The 20,278-nt window shown below is 38.0% G+C and overlaps 1 protein-coding gene across 2 annotated transcripts in view; it reads left to right on the top strand.

Moving 5' to 3' along the window:
• Positions 1 to 20,278, top strand: part of DGKH (diacylglycerol kinase eta) — a 167,225-nt gene that overhangs the window by 92,689 nt on the left and 54,258 nt on the right. Inside the window, exons 5-6 of one of the 2 annotated variants that reach the window (XM_042806159.1) lie at positions 16,533 to 16,637; positions 16,961 to 17,093. In XM_042806159.1, coding sequence (XP_042662093.1) covers positions 16,533 to 16,637; positions 16,961 to 17,093 — 238 coding nt within the window. Of the gene's footprint in view, positions 1 to 16,532; positions 16,638 to 16,960; positions 17,094 to 20,278 lie in introns of those variants that run through there. The other variant, XM_042806160.1, reaches the window with a different exon arrangement.

Raw genomic sequence — 20,278 nt, 5'->3', positions numbered from 1 at the left:
ATTAGAATGTAATCGTGTTGTTACTATAAGAAATTGAAACAATATTTTTGGTTTTCTGTTATATTGAAGTGTATTTTATTATTTTTTGTCGTTGATCATATCCCTGTATGTTTCCAAGTCATGTGGAAAAGCTGTCTCCACGGTTGTACCTTGATTCTGATACTAGTATGAGAAGCAAAGAGTGTTCATAAATCCCTGTTTCTGTAAGTTCACAAGTGTGTTTTACACACAGGTCTTGCCATTTATTTTTCAACTGCTTTGTTGGAACTAAGTGGTAACGTCTTACACAGTTCCTCTGCTGATTCTTAACTTCTGGAAAAGTACATTTTTTGAACAAGAACTAGCTATGAGGAATATTGTGGATAAAGTTGTCCTTCCGAAGGTCTTGAGTTTTCCCACTGACTGCAATGGCATCATTTTTCTTAACCTGCAGTTCCCATTATTTTCTATTAACATGTTGATTTTCCATTTTCCTGAGGATTTGAATTTCACAGGTGGTCCATGTTACCAGTGTTGGTTGTTGATCTCCAAGGCAGTCCTATGCAAGCCTCAGGTCTTCCTTGATGTGGTACCTCCCAGGCAGCTACTGAAGTAGTCAGGGTACTTCAAAGTCATGTTTGCATTGGCCTGAACAGTCCAGCGCCTTATGTCAATCTAAGTTTCTTTACTGACTAAGAATCATGTTAAAAATACTACTTTGATGGAAGGTCTCAGGTGAGGGGGTGGCTGTGTGAGGTACCAGCTTGCCTTTTGGAAAGGTTCTTTCTGTTGCTTAGAAGCTCTGCTTTTCCCTTGCTCCTGGCCAGAAGTAAAGCTGTCATGCAGGCATTAGGATAGCTGAGGAATAATGTGGTGTACAAAGATAATGAGTTGAGGATTCCAGCAGTCATGACTGTCACTTATTGTTCAAGATGGGATATAAGGTTCAGTATCCCCTAAAGACTGAAACTTCCTTCGCTGTAGTCTCCACTACAGGAAAAAGAAAATTAAGAAAACTCTGGCTATAATATGTTCACTGAATCATGAAATAGGACTTTCAACCTAGCAATCTAGATAGACCAGAGAGCTGGGTAATCACCAACTGTATGAAATTTAACTGGAGTAAGTGCTGTATTCTCCACCTGGGACAGGGTAATCCTGGTTATTTGTACAAATTGGGGGGGGGGGGGATGAGAGGCTGGAGTGCAGCCGCACGGAAAGAGATCGGAGGGGTTTGGGTTGATGGCAAGATGAATATGAGTGAACAGTGTGCCCTGGCAACCAGAAGGGCCAACCGTTTCCTGGGGTGCATCAGGCACAGCATTGCCAGTCCTACAGTGCACTGGTGCAGCCCCACCTCGCGTTCTGTGTGCAGTTTTGGGCACCCCAGTATAAGAAGGACATCAACATGTCCAGAGGAGTGTGACCAAGATAGTGAAAGATCTTGAGGGAAAAACTTAGGAGGAGCAGCTGAAGTCGCTTGGCTCGTTCAGCCTGAAGAAGAGAAGGCTGAGGGGAATAAAAGTAGCATGCTTTTGGATTTGTTTCTTTCTTTCTTTTCTTTTTTTTTTTTTTTTTTTTTCCCCTTACAACGTTTGGCAGTATGGTATCCTTTATCATTCTCTAGGCCTTCTCAGTATCTAATTCTTCACCAAAAATGTCTTTTGTATCTAGTATCAAGACTTCTGGGGAAGACAGTAGTGAAAAGAAATCACAGGGCCTACAGCTTTAACAGCTTTTGAGACACTATTTATTTTCATGTCCTGGGTAATTTAGGGCAAACAGTGTTTTCTCTAAGGAGTCTTGAAATTAATTTTGAAAAATTATTTGGATTTGTAGCTCTCCTGGATTGAAGTGTCATCTGATTTGACTGTGCGGTATGGTAACAGTTGTCATCTCACTTAATCTTTTGGCTTCTTTCTTTGTGCTTGCCTAACCCAGTCTCCCAGCAACACAGCTCCGTGAAATGAGACATCCCTGGCCTTGCCTGCACTGGTTTGGAGTAGGGTGGGTAGTTAGCTTCTCAGCAATACTCCTTATAAATAAAAAGAAATGTTTCTTTTTGCCTTTTTTTTTAAATTCCATCTTAAAAAAGATAATACAGCCTTTCTTAAAATTACTTTCTTTTTTTCTTTATATTCTAAGTGCTCTGTTAGCATTCTCTTTGTTAAAAGAGCAAAAATTAAATCCTTAACTCTAGGTCTCTCTAGTTAATGTACTCGTTGTTTCTTTGTCCCAATAGTGAATATTTTTAACGCAAACTTGCATAGGTGGGATATACACCAAATAACCATTTTTCCAGAAAAACACAAATTTAAAAATCTACATGATTTTTTTTTTGGTTTTTGTTTTTTTTTTACAAATCCTTTTGTCATTTTGCTTAAATCCCTCTCCCTGTCCCTCAGTCTCCCACTACCAACTTGCAGAAGCTAGTAGTTTGCCTTCTGTTGCCCTTTCTGGTTTGTCTGTTTGGAGACAGAAGTGTGCGTGTAAAGATTTTCCATGCTCTCTTTTTTGGATAAAACTCAAGTCCTAAAATTAGTCATGACACGCAAATTTAAGGCTGAGTTTATTTGTAATGCACATGCTTGCAGAATATTTTATGTAACTAAATATCAGTGTTTATTCACCAGAATTACTTTTCCTTTCTTGCTACAAACAAATTGAGATTAAGGGGAAAGTTGAGATAAATAAATATTTGCTAATTAAAATGAGAAGTTGCTAAACTTAAACCAGCTCATCTGTTTCAGCCTTTTCTTTATTGCTGATGATACTACTTTTCAGTGAACAACCAACTCATTTCTGACAAATAGTTCCTAGTGCACTGGCTTGCACTAGGGTGCCTTATAATAGATTATAGGTGTTTTGTAGATCTGAGCATCCTCATCTAGAGGCTATTAGAGGAAAACGTGACCCTTGACTTCAGAGTCTTTACATGAGACCCTCAAGGCCAGGTTCTTCATACTTGCTTGTTAGGTACCAGTCTCCTAAGTCTGTGGGAAGAGAGAGGAGAGGTTCAAGAAGCCAATTCAGCCCATCAGAGATGTGCATCACCCTCTCCATCAGCCACAGCAGGAGCCCACAGGGGCTTTTCCTCACCCCACGCGGGCAGTTCAGTGGCGTAGGCGAGCGCCGCGTTCTCATCATGGTGTCAGGTACTCTGCTGAATGTTTTTTCCACAGCACTTTGCTTCTGCCTCGGAGGGTGGTTTATGTTGTCTCAGCACAACCAGAGGAGTGTAGTTGCACAGCATGTTACCTCTTTGGGGAAATTTTGGGGATGAATCAGTCTCCTATCCTTATTGCATGCAAGCAGATGATGCAGTGACAAATTCTGCTGAGAGCTGAAAATCCTTATGCGTTTTGGTTTGCAGGGATGGAAGATGGCTTGTTGATATCTCAGGTACATTTAGAAAAATCTCTTCATTGTTCTCAAAACAAGACTTGAGACTGAATGAGGCTGAATAATGCTCTCCTCCATGCAAGCATGGACATGTGGAACTTTGGTGGCGTGCTTTTGTTCTAATAAGTATAAGGAATGGGATTTTTAAATGATAAAATGATTCCTGAACAGGCATATTCAATTAATGATGTTCCTCATGGCAACAAAGGTTATTATGAATTGTGATTTAAAAGGAGATTTTGACTTAGGTTATCTTTTGACTTAGGTTTCTACCTCTGCCTTGCTTTTGATGGTGAAGAACTGATGCACATTGATGAGGAAAAAAATCTGTAGATGTTAACCATGCTGCCTTTCGGCTGTTGAGCCACATGGATGTGTAAAATGCCCTGGGTTATTATAAGTCTATCCTAGAGTCTTTGCATCGTGTGGTAGCACCTGTATCTAATTCATTGAAACTGATGTTTGAAACATTTAATTCCGTTATGGGTTTTTGTGTTAGATGTGATAGAAAATAATAATTTTAGGTTAGAAATAACTGTCTCTGAGGCATTACTCTTTATAGCTGGATTTAGACATTTGATTCGGGTTAGGCCAACTTCTAGTGCATCAAAGAATTACACAAAGCCATGGACGCTCAATTTCTTACTATATGTATATTCAGAAAAGTGAAAATCCTTTCTAGATTAATTCTGTTATCTAATTGAGTCTGAGAGTAACAGAGGAAGTAATTTCACTCTCGTTCTGTAAGGTGCCCTCCAGGAATATGAGAATTAACATACTAGATGGTACTCAGGATGGGGATTCAGCTTGCCCTAACTTCAGGGTGGGACTCAGTGATGGATTTATAGACCCCTAAATTTCGGTATCTAGGAAAAGATTAATAGCTCTTTAAAGTAGATTTCTGTAATTGCTCAATTCAGTGTAGATTCCACTGATTATTAAGTAGCTCTCCCTTAGCTACAATAGGAGCTTTGTCATCCAGGGCATCTAAAAAGTAGAGCTCTGCTTTCAGCTTTCTGAATCAATCTTTTTGTTGAATATGCATCTTCTGAAAGTGGTCATCTTGAGAGGGAGGAAGCTGCAGTAAGCAGATCTGCTGTCCTGGAAAGCCTACTGCAATTCTTAGTAATTAGAAATTGGCCAGAAATGAGACTTTATATTCCAACCAGTAACACTGATTATTAGGATTCTGTGTATGCTTGCAAAAATGTCTAATATCATAAATTTTTGCTGAATCCTTGATTATAGGGATGCTATAGACCATATAGACCAGAGAGTCTAATTATTTATTCTGTGGAAAAGTACTTCCTTGGAGAACTCTTAATGTGCTGAGCTTTAATTAAGTATTCCCACCTAGTGTTATGAGGCAAAAGCAGCAGAAACCTATAAAGCTCTGTTCTTTATTTTGTATTTTTTATTGCCTCCTTTTGATTTGACTATTTTTCAAGGTAAATAATCTTTGTAAACATTTTTTATACTCTTACTCATTCTCACTGTTCTTCTATTATTCTGCAGTGTCATCTTTTAACTGAAGTGACCAGTTTGGCACTCAGGGAGCACTAGTCATGGATATTTGGGACTATTTTCTAAATTAACACTCATTTATATTCCTTATGGATCCCACATTTTGTCTGTTTTCTGCAGCAGCAACACATGCATATTTTTATCTTCTGTAATGACTCTAAGATCCTTTTCCTGCTAATTTGGAGCTGCCTGTGGTTCATAAATACTTTTTCTATGCTTCTGTGTTTTTTCTCTGGTGCATATTTCTTTGCTTTTACTAACACGGAACTTCATCAAGTACTACTCTTTAATACCTCTCTTGGCTTACTCTGAAGTGCCTTGGTGATCAAGGTGGGGAACTAAGTCATCAAAATTTTGTACTGCCTGTGAATGTTCCTGTATCACTACATTACGCTTCTCTTCCAGTTTAAGAATTGCACCACAAAATTTTGAAAGAGAATAATAAAGTGCTTATGACTTATTGATCTTTTCCCATATTAAAAATTCCTATTATTCCTTCTTACTTTTTTTATGTCCCCTAGCTTTTAATCTGATTGCATGATTGGGACATAAAAATAATTGGTCTTTTCATTTCAATGACTGAACTAAAAATAATCATGGGTCAACCTGATGTTTTAACTTTTTTGAACAGAAGTACTTCATTTAGTTCAAATTAAAGGGATTAATTTTCTTTTTTTAAGTATTTTTTTCATGTTAGATAAAGAAAAAACCAAAACATGAATGGCATTTCATTACAGTTAGTCCCTGAATGTAAGCTTGTTACAAAAGGTTGAAGGTCTTTTTTCTCTGATTTCCACTTTTTAGGTCAGACTTATCAGTTCAGTTTGAGCTGAAAGCAGAGGGTTCTGCTTAATATGTTTTTAAACAAAAAAATCTTTATCCAGTTTGTCTGCAAAGCAATTTGGATAGCTTTTGAAAAACTAAACATTTATATTTGCTGGTTTTCCTTTGACCTGCTATTTTGAGATGGTTTGGTATTTTTTATAGGTTAGTGAGGCCAAATACTCCATTGGAGCAACTTTGCTTCAACGGTGGTTAAAATTTATATTATTTTCTTCCAGTCTGTATTCTTTTCTTCCAGAACTCTGATTACCCTATTTCCTATCCATATTTCTGAATGTAGCATATCCTACGTTTTGGCTGGGGATGTAAAGTTTACTGGCATATAATTTATGTGGAACCAGTTTAAAGTATAAACCAATTCTTTTCATCTTTGAATCCTCCTGTACAGCCGCTGTTTTTAATGGGAGGCTGCCCAGTTGTACTGGAAACTCAATTCTTGTGATTTGTCAGAAGTTCAAGTTGAATATTACAACCAGGCCTGAAGACGTATTGATTTGTAGCCGTTTATTTCAGCCCTGGTGCTTCTGACATCAGTAAGCTTTCTGCTCATCATTGAGATTAGCTGCTTCTAATTGATTTTAGAAAATTAACTTCTAATATTCACGATGGGCTTGGAAAACAGAAGGCACTGCCAGACTCTTCCAGTATGCTGGGGAGGGAGTGTTAATTTCTTAGACTTGGACATACTTTGTTTCCTTTCTTGCCACCCAGATTTTTTCAGAGTTGTTATTGAGACTTTTCTTGGGGACTATGAGAACTTGAGGGAATGTGAGAACTGCTTAACCTTCCCCAAGCCACATCAAAAGGAAATGAGAAGAGCCTTTTCCCAAAGGAGTTTAAAATCTTTAATCTTTGGGTTTGGGCATGCCAGTCTTCTGTCTTTTTGAATATCAGAGACAAAGAGAGATACTCCCAAAGCTGGGAATAATTATCCTAATACTATTTTTTCCCTACTTAAATAATATAACATCAATTCAGTTTTATTACTGACTCCTGATTTGCCCAAAGTCTGGGGTCACGAGCTTCATTTAAGTGCAGAAAAGCTTATGGATGCCAGTGGAGGTATTGCTCTGATGCTGTCCTGCTTGTTTACAAAATCCAATTTACTGCAGTTTGGTCTCAGTGGACATCAAGGGATGGTTTCTTTACTCATAGCCTCAAGCCTTTTTCAGAAACGATTCTACCTCAGCCTGTTCTTCCCCAAGGTCTACTCACCTAAAGGTTGCACTGACCTTTTCTGGGCTTTCTGCTGCTTCTCTTTCACTGTCTTTCTTATTTCTGTAGTTTGGTGAAATCATCTTGCTATTCCTCAGTTGGGAGACTCCTGGGATCATGGGGTCAGCAACCACCTTCAAGGCTTTGGCTTGCTCCAGGCTTAGAGTTGTTTCCCCTGGTTTCAGCTATTGCTAAGCAAACTTTTTTCACTGCCTTGTTCTTAGCCTGGACGATTACACTTTCTGCTTTGCTCTGTAGGAATACTCTGGAGCACATCTTTCTGCGTTATTTTTTCTCTGTGAAAAATGTATATTGAGTAAATTTCTACATATAGTCTCAGCCGATGTTCCCTTGAAGGGAGACACTCTTGCTTGACCTCTCCCTTTAACAAACCACAGGGACATGAAAGGAATGGATTTGTGCTTGGAAGCATGTTTCTGTTTCTCAATGAATTTACATAAAGGAAGTTTCAGATAGTTTACACATTAAATTTACTTAACTGAACATTCTTGTGTGAACACTCTTCGGTCTGCATGAACCTCTGCTCCAGGTGTATCTTAACTCAATTGCATACTGATTTTAATCATCATCATCATCCAGGTATGGATAACGAGCTTATGTTAGTATTGTGAAGTTATTTGTGTGACGGAAAACAAGTATCAGTGAAGTGCTATGTACTGAGTGTGGTGCTGTCCTTAGGATTCCTCTCAGCATACTTTACATCATCCTTATCCTTTAAATGTGCAATAATTTCCTGGGTTTGGGTACACTTTGAAATTTCCTTTGCATTCCAATTGAGTGTTAACATTGCTAACACTCTATACTGATGGTGGTGGGAGTTCAGACATATTTGCAGATGTCTTTAGTTAAAGTACCTTCCTCTGTGAGCTGAATACCACTCTCAGAAACATCGCATTTTAAATTTTGCCCTTGGCATTATCAGAAGGGTCCATGTGTGGCATGTTGATGGGGGAATGGCATATCCAGACATTGCCCATGCCCTGTGTGCAGTGTAGCGCAGGGCTGACAGAGGTTCTGGAGTGACATCTGTGAAGATCTTGGGGCCACTTGTTATCTCCGGAACGTAGAATATGGCTGGAAACATCTCAGCTTCTTCTGCTGGCCTCACCAGTGTGACTCAGCTTTGCATGAGTAGCTAACTCTTGGGATGGATTTAGTTTTTCCCTAGTTGTGAACTATCTGCTGTTTCATACAGATGCTGATTAGCCTCTAAATGACGAAGGCTTTTTGAGGCTCCCAGCTGGAGCAATACCCAAACCACAGAAAGAGAGGGGAAGTGCTTTGTATTCCATTTTGTTCAATTTTCTGCTCAGTTTGGTGTTGTTTTTTTTTTTTTTTTCCTATATTCAGACAGCTTAGACACAAAACAAAAACTGAAATAGCAAATTAATATGCTCAGGAAAAAAAAAAAATTAGACAAAAGCAATTAGTGTGCTCTTGTGATTCACTTAGGTTTTTTTCCTCCATTTAGCATTTGCTCATTTCCCCCCGCCCTCTGACAGTGACAAAAAACCATAATGAAGCTGAGAGCTCTTTGGGTAGCTTTGGGTGTGACTTCCAAGCTCCTTATATCTGACTTGATGCGCTGTCTCCCTTTCCCTAGAGTGTCTGGAGACACTGAAGCTTTAAGTTTCATTATGGAAAAGCAATAAAGCATTTCAGCTGTGAGGCTAAAATCCATAGATAAATCGCTTGGGATTGAGCTATTACAAGAAAGCTGAACACTTTTCAGAAGAGGAAAACAAGGAGGATGCTTAAAAATGTGACCCTTCTGGGCTATATTGTCCATTTTGGTTCTAGTTACATTTACATGGAGCTTATTCTCCACAGATTTAAAGCTTAAGCAGAAATTTTTTGAAAATAGCTTACAGAAAATGTCTCTTTTTCTTCCTTTAGTTTTCTAATAGTTTCTTCAATTTGTGAAACACAATAACATTTGCATAGAAGTAAATACATTGAAAATATATTTTATTTCCTTCTCTGAACTCATGGTATGGCGCTGGTGAAGCATTTGGGGTGTTTGGAGAACAAGCACATAGCATTGCCAGATTTTGTTCTTCCTACAGTTTTACACTCACCTGTTTTCTGATGTTTCTCTTCTTGCTTTAAAAGTGATTAAAATACCTGGAGAAACCTTAAAAAGTATCCTTTATTGCAGTTCCTGTATACCAAATAATTTTATGAACAAAGCCATTGGTGTAAACTTTGAATAAATTTCCTGCTTTTAGTGAACAAGAATCCCTGGCTTCAAGCAGCGAAATCTTGTTCAAACAGGCATCTGTTATTACAGATGAAAAAATAGTCACTTGCTGTTTTATTTTGTATAACTTTGCACCTAATGCCATTAAATATGTAACTAAATATTTCCATTTAAGCACAGAAGCCATCCCATCTGATAGAGATGGTAATGAGCTGGTGAAGCTGAAGCTAGGGGCACAGGAGTGCAAAGTAATGTGCTTAACAAATCTTCATGTAAGGACTTTAAAAAAACCTGCAGGCCTTGAACGATATATAGCAATATCCAGTTTATACCTGCAAGAATGGTTTATTGGTTTTGCTATATTTAAATACTGATTCAAGATAAATTTCTAATTCTTCAGTCTGACTTCATGAAACTTTTCTACCCTGTTTCTTGTAACTGTCTCATTACAAAGTTATACTTCTGGAGGAGTAATATTTTTCTGTTAGCAGTTGGTTGACATTGGATACGTGAGGTCAGATTTGGGGAACTGTAGATTTCTGACAGAGTGACCTTTGCTGGATACTTTTTGCATCTCATTTACAGTTCAAAGCTGGATGTGTCATAGCTGGATTACTTGATTTGCCTGGATTCTGCTTTCATAGAATCACATAGCAATTTGGGGGTTGGAAGGGACCTCTAAAGGTCATCTGGTCCAACCCTCCTGCTGAAGCAGGGCCACCTAGAGCAGGCTGCCCAGGACCATGTCCAGACAGTTCTTCCGTATCTCCAAGGATGGAGACTCCACAACTGCCTTGAGCAATCTGTGCCAGTGCTCAGTCATCCTCAGAGTAAAAATGTGTTTCCTGATGTTCACACAGAACCTTCAGTGTTTTGGTTTGTGCCTATTGCCTCTTAACTTGTTGCTGGGTACCACTGGAAAGAAAGACCCTGGCTCTGTCCTCTCTGCATCCTCCCTTCACGTATTTACATATTATATAAATAAGATCCCCTGACCCTTCTCTTCCCCAGGCTAAACAGTCCCAGCTCTCTCAGCCTCTCCTCATATATCAGTTGCTCCAGTCCCTTTGTCGTCCTTGGGGACCTTCCCTGGTATGTCCATACCTCTCTTGTACTGAAAAGCCCAGAGCTGGACACAGTGCTCCAGGTGTGGCCTCACCAGTGCGGAGTAGAGGAGCAGGATCACCTCTCTCTGAAAACGCTTCTAATGCAGCCCAGGAGGCAGAAAATTAGCTGGCTTATGTTCAATTTGTTGTCCAACAGGACCCCCAGGTCCTTCTCTGCCAAGCTGTTTTCCAGTTGGGTGGCCGCAGCATACACTGATACCTGGGATGGTTCCTCCCCAGGTGCAAGACTTTGCATTTTCCCTCGTTGAAATTCATGAGGCTCCTGTCAGCTAGTTTCTCCAGCCTGTTGAGGTTCCTCTGGATTGTAGCACAGCCCTCTGGTGTATCAGCCACTCCTCCCAGTTTTGTGTCATCAGCAACCTTGCTAAGGGTACTCTGTGCCCCATCATCGAGGTCATTAATGAAGATGTTAAACAGGAATGGACCCAGTATTGACCTTTGAGGTACACTGATAGTTAATGGCCCCCAGCTAGACTTTGTGCCTCTGATCACGAACCTCAGCCAGTTTTCAGTCTACCTCACTACCTGCTTACTCAGCCCATACTTCATCAGCTTCTCTGTGTGGGTCTTAAGGGATAGTGCTGAAATGCTTACTTTATCCACCTTTGTCTCTTCATCCACTAAGCCAGTCGTTTCATCATAGGTTATCAGGTTGGTCAAGTATGATTTCCCCTTGGTGAATCCATGCTGACTACTCCCGATCACTTTCTTGTCTTTCCTGTGTCTGGATGTATTCTGGGAAATGCTCCTTCATTTTTGCTGGATGTGATATAAGGCAAGGCCACCTAAATTAGTCTGGATTCAACTGCAGAGTGAAGTCAGAGTAGGCCTTACACCCGTTTCTGTGATGTAACTACTTTTGTCCTGTGTTTTAGTCAAGTTCACTTGTCCTGGTGTATTGGTGTAGGAGATGCTGTGTGGGACTAGCCCTTTTCTTCTCAAGATTTTTTATCATGGGGGCCAAAACCACACATTACTTCATTACTTGTGATCTTGGCAACAGTGAAACAGAAGGCCAGCAAAAAGAGGGGAGCAACATTTTAGTGGAGTAGACAGAGCTAAGTGTTCTGATTATAAATTCTGTATTGTACACAGGCAAATATAATAGCCATTTATTACTCGCCTTGCTTTTAAATCCTCCACTCCCGTTGTAATTTATACTTTTGCCTGGCTCAGCTCATCCTGAAAAATAATAATGACAATTCACCATAAAGCACCACCTACACCTTTGACAGTGACAATACTGTTATAATTTATTTCAGTATCCTGAATCTAAGAAATTCAAGTACTGTAGAAAGCTGCCCAACTATTAGCACTCTGATTTTTGCAGACAAGTTCTGAGAGGTGCGGGAGCATCCGTGACCCCAGCAGTCTACTCCCACCACTGTGATGGAGGTGCATTCCTCTGTCGCGTTCATATGGACCTACCTGCATGAGGACAGGGAAATGGAGGGGCAGACAGAAAGCAAGGGAGGCATAACATGTTGTCCAGGTATTTGCCAGAACTCACTTCCCAACATCTAGAAGAACAGAGAAGTTACAAAGCAATAAATCTTTTACGTTCATGCCTCAGGCATCAGGTGCAGTCCCTAAAAGGAGACGTGGGGGTGCTTGCTCTCTGTATCACCCTCTCTTCATTAGTTCCAGAAAGATATTTTAAAACTATCTCTTCAAAGAACAAGAAAACCATTTCCCTGCCCGTTTCAAATTCTAAATGCTGTTTCTACATTAGTCAATTCAAGATCGTCCATACAAAGTGCAATTAGTGTAATGCCTGGTAATAGTTTAGAGCAGCAGAAGGTGCCTTAATGCAAATATCATGTTGCAGGAAGTGGGGTGCTTTACAATAGCTGCTGTGTTGCTGCTAAACCGTAGACTATTATTTTCTTGATTAGCAAATGTAGTGTCTGCATTTTTCTTTGAATTGGTAAAGGAAACCAGAAATGTAGCTACCGAGCTTTGGGAACTGTATTTTCTTATATACTGCTGATACAATAAAATATGTTAAAGATTAGGCAATAGGCTTTAATTGAACTCTCTGTGATTTTATTTTACAGATCATAAGATTAAGCCCATTGGGTTGAAGGCATATAGTATGTTATTAGTAAAGTTAGCCCCTTTGAAGGTGCTTTCAAATTTACACTGAATTTAATGGCAATTTTATTTTCTTTCGAGGTGTTAAGGTTGTTCCTAATAGGTGCTTTCTGAAAGAAAAGTTGCAGTAGTGGCCCAGAACTTGACTGTGTAGTTTCCATCAAAGTAGTTTCTAGATGTGTATGTACATATATGAGTATGTGTATATTTTTAGGAGCCAAGTCATCCTAGTGTCAGCATGTGTGAAGATCCCAATTTATGGCAAGTCCTATGTGGTGGCAGAGTGACCAACATCCCCTTGTTCTCTCCTTCATTCTCCACTCAAAACCCCCCATATATTTCTGTACAGAACAGGAACAGTACCACAGTAATGCACCACTTTTCTTCCTATCCAAAGCATTCTTTATTCCCTATGATGTTTTAGGACTTCTGTTGTTTGCTGTCAACTTTTAAGACTGTATATGCTCACACTTTCCCTATGCCTACTGCATTAAAAGCATTTTTTATTCCCACTACGTCAATTTCATTGCTTTCCAATACTTTGCAGTATCTGGCTTTAGTAACTCTCTCTTCCAAAATCAGCAATGACTTCTTCTTGGCTACTTGACAGCGATGAAAATTTTCAAAGTAACTTAATCTTCTAAATTAAATCTACTTGATTTATTTATTTTTGAGCCCTTTTGTCTGTCTTCATCCTTCTTGATTTCTCTCCTGCCTTTTCAGCATGTGAACCATTAGCACCTGAGTTCCTCCAAGGTTTAAGAGTTTTCTTATTCTTATGTTACATCAGTGGTCTTCCAGTGGTTCCTGTGACACTTCCTTTGTCATTGTATTATACAATTTCTTCTTCTCTGTTGAGAGTTTAGCATATTCAAGTAACATATAAATAATAACATTTGGGGCAGTGAGGATTAATTTTTTAAAAAGGTAATATATAACAGAAGAAAAGATACTGACTTTGCTTCGTAGAAGAGAAAATACAGGACTTTGAATATGACTACATGCAATGAGATAAGATTACTGCTAAAATCCAAATTTACAAGGCTGAAAAATAGCTTTAAGGACCATTAAATCCATTTTAATTTTGATTATGTCTGCATAGAGGTTCAAGTGTCTTTAATGAATATACTCTAAACATCTCACTTCAGTTAATCATAACTTTATTTAAGCATCCATTGGAACGCATGCCTTCTGTGTAAATGCAAATAAGGTGTAGGAAGTCATTCCCAGTTTAAGACAAAGAAGAGTTACACTGAATTAGTGTAAAGCTCATGAAACCGTACTGAATCAAAGTAGTATAATAGTAGTAGCAGGTACTCAGGAAAGAAGTGTAAGCAGCAGAGCACGTACAGTGATTCTTCCTCCTGCGTAACTTCCAACATTCGCTCACTGTTGGATTTTGGGAACTTGCTAAGTTGAAAGTTTCATATATCGTGTTACAGTATATGATGCATCTATTCATGATGAATTTGTCAAATACCTTTTTTAGGCATTTATACTTCTAGTCTCCTCAACATTCTTCAGGAATATTTTTCAAGTCTAAATAATGCGTTACATTCAGGAAAAAAACACTTCTTGTTGTTTGCTAATAATTTCCTTGGTTCCCTGAGTTCTTATGTTACATGAAATATCTAATAAATAAATAACAGAAGCACATCATCTCAATGATTTTGTAGACTGAAATAGAAGAGAATCTAAATGGACTGCTTAGTTTCTCTTTTTTTTTTTTTTTCATGAAAAATTCCAAGCATTGTTGATATTTTTGGCATATAATGCATTTTGTCTTTTTTCATGCTATCATATACTTTCTTGAAGTTTGCGTGTTAAAAATATGTGAATCAAAGAGAATATGTAGTTTATTCATAATTTTATAGGTACAGTATTTACTAATATGTATGACTTCCAACTTTCCACTTCTTAGCACTAATAATAATTGATCCTACATTCATGTGATCATGAGAGTTTAATCTAACTTTTAGATTGTTGAAATGCTCTGAACTTTATTAAGTTTATTATGCTCTGAATTTAATAAGAGGTTGGGATATAGGAATTTCTGGCATGTTTACATGCACTAGTTAGGAACGTCTGGTGACGTGGTTTGGTTTCCAGTGCATGGGTGTGTAGTACCTTTTGAGGTGGCTGTTATTGTCCCCCCCTGGCTTATTTATAGCTGCTCTTCTGCGTGTTCCGGTCCTCTGTCTTATCTACCTGCCCCATGCCAGATGCTTTGGATACCAAAGGGCATCTCCATGGGCACTAGATAACTGAGTGTGAACAACTGAACTAAGTCCTTGATTTTGGGAGGGGAGAGTGTGAGGACTCACAGGGGATTTCTGTGATCAGTAGTGTTAAAGACATGAGGAATATAAATAAATATTACTTTAAAAGATCAAGATTGTTAGAAGTCTTCAGAAATAAATGCCGCTGTTAATGCTTAATGTAGTTTCACAACATCTAGTTACAGCTTGCCATCAGTAATGAGCATGGGAGGAGGGATGGACACAAAGTGCAGAGTTTTGGGTGGACTTGTTCTTACTTAATACGTATTATAATGTCATACTATATAATAGGAAATAATCTGGTGGGTGTATTTGCCCAAATAAGATTTCGGAGTCCACTGAAACCTGGAAATTCCAGCAGAATGCTGATTGTTGTTGGAGCCAGGGTTATATTATGATTTAATGGCTTTTCTGGGCTTCATTTGATGACCTGGCCTAGAAAAACATTTTGAAGTAATAAAGCGTCTGTTTGGCTCCAAACTAATGAGAGAAGCATTGCTCTTTGCATTAACTGTTCTTTAGGAAGAGCTGTGGAGAGCTACTAATAAACTCTATTAAAAAGCTTAAGCAAGATTGAAGGAAATAAAAAACAGCAAAACTATTCCATTCCATGTGAAGTGAGTACATCAAAAAAAAAAAATCAAGCCCACAGGGTTTTGCCTCCCTTCCATGTGACTTGCAGCTTGCTGCACTTCAGTTACGTTGCCTCTGAGATACGTTAAAGTGCAGCGCAGTTTAAATGAAGAAGTGGATAGGACAAATCAAGGCTAGAGACTATTTACAGCAGAGATTGGGTAAGTGAATGCAGCTGTAGAGAAGTGTTTACTAATATTGTGCAAATATTACAATGTCTAGCCTGTAGCATTTAAAATCTGAGCTATCATTTGTTGGTGGTCCTTTCTTTGTTTTACTTAAGTAATTTGCAGGTATGGGTCATACATACTAAGCAGTAGATTTATGCATAAGACTGATAAAGGATTTAATTTTATTTTTCAGACTTTCTACAACAAAACAAATAACTTTCCTTTAATTTCATGTACGTATTTAGTTTTAAATTCTTTGCTATGTAAGTAACTTCTTCGTCTATTTTAGTGCAGTGCTCAAAATAATTTCAGTGGGAGTTAGCTGATAGTTTCTGGTGCCTTCCTGTTATTTTAATTATTTTTCTACTGGTGAGGGAGAAGGGAAAACAACTTATATTCTGAACCTCCTGGATGCAGCGTTTTCAGATTTCTAGAATCTAACTCCAGACCACTGAAAACTCCCCAGCATCAACTTGTTCCAGGAATTCACTCAGCCATCCTAGCAGGCTATGATTTCAGTTGTTTACTTATGTTCTCTGTGTTTTTTTGTAAAAAACGTGTATGTGTTCTTATGCTAAGTTTTATATAGAAAGTTCTCTTTTATATTTATATATATTTAAATTTGTGTAAACTTAATATACAAGATAGAGAAATATGATGAAAGCTTTTGTTGTTGTTTAAGACTTTCAGGCTTTTGATTTTGGTATGTTTTTATCTCTAGCAGTTGGAATGGACCTTGCAGTTGCTATAATGCTGTTATGAAATAGGATTTCAATCTCACTCAGTTAGTGATTTCCAGAAAGGTTGTTTTAGCAGCTTCAGTGCCTGTCACTTGAGTATTTAAATCTGAGTGCATAGACAAGGAGCTGAGAAGGAGGAATTATCAATATAGATTGTAAAGACCTATACCGAAGCCTGATTTGAATCTTGGGAACTGAAGCAGGAGAAGCAAACTCCTTTGTTGTTGGTAGTGTATTAAAGAAAATATTTTTAAGCGTTTAATATCTTGTGTTCTGGATTAATCAGAATGTGTTATCTTTTTCAGATAATCACTCCATTTAGGAGGCTAATACTGTGTGCTGAGAACAGAAAAGAAATGGAGGACTGGATAAGCTCTCTGAAGTCTGTTCAGTCCAGAGAACACTATGAGGTAAGTTGCCATCCCTCTTGGTGCAACCTGTTGTAGCTCAACAGATCAAGCTACAGGACACAGAACTGGATTATTCACTCTCCTTAGTGTGGAAAGTCTGTCTAATGTCAGAGCGAAGCTTCATGTTAGGACCTTTACTAGCAAAATGAGAGCTTATTGTCACACTTTTGTTTAGAATTTTGGAGGGAGTGCAGGCTACCTTTTGGAAAATACTTTTGGTAAACACTGCATTGCCATCCCTTGTAATATGGAACCGTAGGGAATTTCAGTCACCGTAGCTGTGTTCTGTACTTGCAAATTTGTCTTAACTTCTCCTTTACTAGACCGCACAGTTTAATGTGGAACATTTCTCAGGGATGCATAACTGGTACGCCTGCTCCCATGCCCGACCTACCTTCTGTAACGTGTGTAGAGAGAGCCTCTCTGGAGTCACTTCTCACGGCCTGTCTTGTGAAGGTAAAATAAACACTTTCTTCCCCCTGTTTATAATCCTGCGTATGTAGACAGATGGCTGAAAGTTTAAGACGAGTAAAGATTCTGAAAATAATGAGTAAAGAGTGACTTTCTTTTGGGCAGAGGGACTGCTAATGATCTGGCTTACCTTCTTCAAGTTCCAGGTGCTTTTTTCTAACTCATAGCAATAAACCGGTTCCTTCTGCTGCAGTGACCGGTTTGGAATGTGCTGGGTGGATGGTTTGCAAGAAAATATAGGGCTTATTTGATTTGCCTGTCAAAAATGTGAAACAAAATAGTCTTACTGGTTTGCAGACTCAGTATTCCTCGGAGGAAAAAAACATAATGGTAGTTTCTGCCTGAAATTTATAAAAATTCTTAACACTTTGTTCGGCGTTATGACCTCTTCCCCTCCTGATCTTGTTTGTTCTGTTGCTGCTGCCTGATCCTGCAGCACAGGCAGGACAGATAAGGACAGATTTATTGCTTTAAAAATTCTCTCATTCAATGAGGGGGTATTCCTGTGGATGCCTTTGTGTTTTGATGGTTCAACAGATGAAATCCGGCCCAAAGGAAAAGGACTAAGTGGCTAAGATATCAGTAGTAAGCTTATCTAGAGAAATGGTATCTTGCAAACAAATATTTATGATAAACCTGAAACAGCTTATTTATTTTCTGCTGCAAGTTCTGTGAAAATGTGGTAACAAATTTACTTGTGTTAGAATCCAGCAGAAAATAAAGCATCCATGTGACCTTATGATACATATGAAATATAGAGATATTGAATTACTGAAGTAGTTAACTGTCCAAACAAGAGTTACAGTTCCACCATCCAAAACTTGATTTTTTGGATACATGTTACCCAACTGCAAATGCATTTCTGTTATTGATGCTGTTACAATACTTCAGGTCTGAGCATAATAATGTGTATTAAAGAAATCTTACAAAGGAAATGTTAACCCACTGTCCTGAATTGTCCATGCTTTTAATGTAGCTAATAGTGCAGTTGCCAGGGAACAAGATGAACATGTTTCATAGAAAATAAAAGTAGCACAGTTACTTCCAGCTTCTCTGATGTATGTTTTCCATTGCGTATAAGCAGTGTGGACATTTTTAAGGCAATGATGGTATTTTCAGTGTCTGATATTGGCAGATAGAAGTATCATGAGCATAACCAAAATGCAGTTGTATGGATTCTGTGTACAAATAGTTATATTTGCTCAGGCAAAAGAAATGAAAGACTCATTTCCTTTCATAAAGAATTAATCCTTTCATAAGTTAATTAGTATAGCTATTTTAAAAGGCTGTTTAGCAAGAATTGTTCTTGTAAGATTATGGATGTTAATGGTTATAGTTCATTATTTTCTGTTTTTTTCAGTGTCTTATCTTGTTACTAAGTATAATTTTAATTTTCAAGGTGTTGGTGCTAACGTTACATTAAGAAAGTTTCCTTAATTTTGAGATTTGGACTTTGTCACCCTTCTGCATAGTTTATTACAAACTAATACTATATTTATCCACATTTCTAATGCCAGTTGATCTTTCAGCAGTTTTTACAAATGGCTCATGAAGGTAGATTGGATTTGCTTTCACTGGTCTACAGTTCCGTAAATGTGTATGACCTGAACTGGTTTATATGTAGATAGCATGATATTCTTTTATCTATTAATAAGTTTACTTCCTGTAAGCTACTATTGTATATCTATTTTCTTTATCTTTTTTCAAAGTATTTTTTAGAATAAAAGGAGAACTTTAATTATACGTCTAAGTCATTTGACAGTTGACTCTTACTGGAATACTCTGATTCTGTAGAACTGTAAAAACCTGTGTTAACCATCCTTTATTTCTTCATCTAAGAAGTGTAGTTTGGTTTGATACTACTTATTTCTCTGAAATTCTTCTGTGACTGAATTCATATTTACTTGGTTCTGCCATGTGCATTCCTAATGCATTTCACCATCTATTTTTTTGACTTACCCTGTGTTAGCAATATACACCATTTGAGGGGACGATGTAGGAAGTATGGAGTCTTAAGATTCCCCAGACATATTCTGTGCTACTTTTTCTCATTACATCTTTAAAAAAAACTGTTTAAATATTCATGCCTGGCATCTGAAACCTCTAGCACTGCTTTACGCTGGGAATCCATTTATACCTATACTAAATTCAATTATTTGTGTGGTCATTGATCTGAGGCTATTCTATTATGCCTTATACTGAGAAGCATGAGAGGCGGCTTCTCAAGAGTTATTGGAGTTCTTCCTCCTCTCAGTGGTTTGGGTTACTGGCACACCAAGTTATCTTGAAAGTAGCTTAGAGTGCTTGTGTTCTTTGTGGTCTGATTCTTGACTGTTAACTGTAGGTAAAAATAAAAATATATCCCATTGCTCATTTTTTGAAGTTTATGATACTTTAGAAGATCAGTCCTGTAATACTTTGTTCTCTTAGACTTGATAGTCTCCAGCAGCGCTACACAACTGCTTTTTTCAGCCTGACTACACAACAAGCCTCATTCCTTTTGGAGATAAGATGGGTGCCTCCTTTTTTCAAGGCACCTTCCCTCCCAGTAGCCTTCAGCAAAGGTTGACCAAATTAATTGCAGGCCACCCTGAAGATATTCCTGTAAGTTTTGTGGAAGCCAGTGTAGGAAAAGAGGGTATGTTAATACCTTTGATAGTGAAAAGACTATAGTGTGAACTTGCATTTTTTTAGAAGTCAAAGGGTCAATATGTATATCAAACTGAAGATGTAAATTAATATCAAACCAAGCTTCATTCTTTCTACTGCTCAAAACCCAATTAATTTTAACAAAAATTAATCATACACGCCTTTGAGATGCAATGCTATTCCTCCCACCAGTTCCTTCTTTTGTGTATTCTCAGAAGATAATCTACTTTTCAAATGTTGTATGTGTGTTGTGTTGCTCTAGCTAGCTTTGAAGGACTAATCTCTGCAACATTCATCCACAGTCTTTACTAGGACAGAGAAATTATAATTTTTTTTTTTTTTTGCCTTGCTTTCAAAATTACTTCAAACTAACTGAATCAAATAAGGCTTTTGTTCTTTATGCTCCTCAAATTTTTCTCTTATTCAGAGTTTAGCTTGCTGTATGCTCAGGAGTTTAAGTCTAAGAATTTGTCGGGTAAACACAGGGATACACAGGATGTTTAGGCAAAGAAACCTAAAGA

The sequence above is a fragment of the Tyto alba genome, unplaced genomic scaffold (assembly GCF_018691265.1).
Source record: "Tyto alba isolate M040663 unplaced genomic scaffold, T.alba_DEE_v4.0 Super-Scaffold_45, whole genome shotgun sequence".
NCBI lineage: Eukaryota > Metazoa > Chordata > Aves > Strigiformes > Tytonidae > Tyto > Tyto alba.
This window is presented reverse-complemented; position numbering and strand designations above follow the sequence as displayed.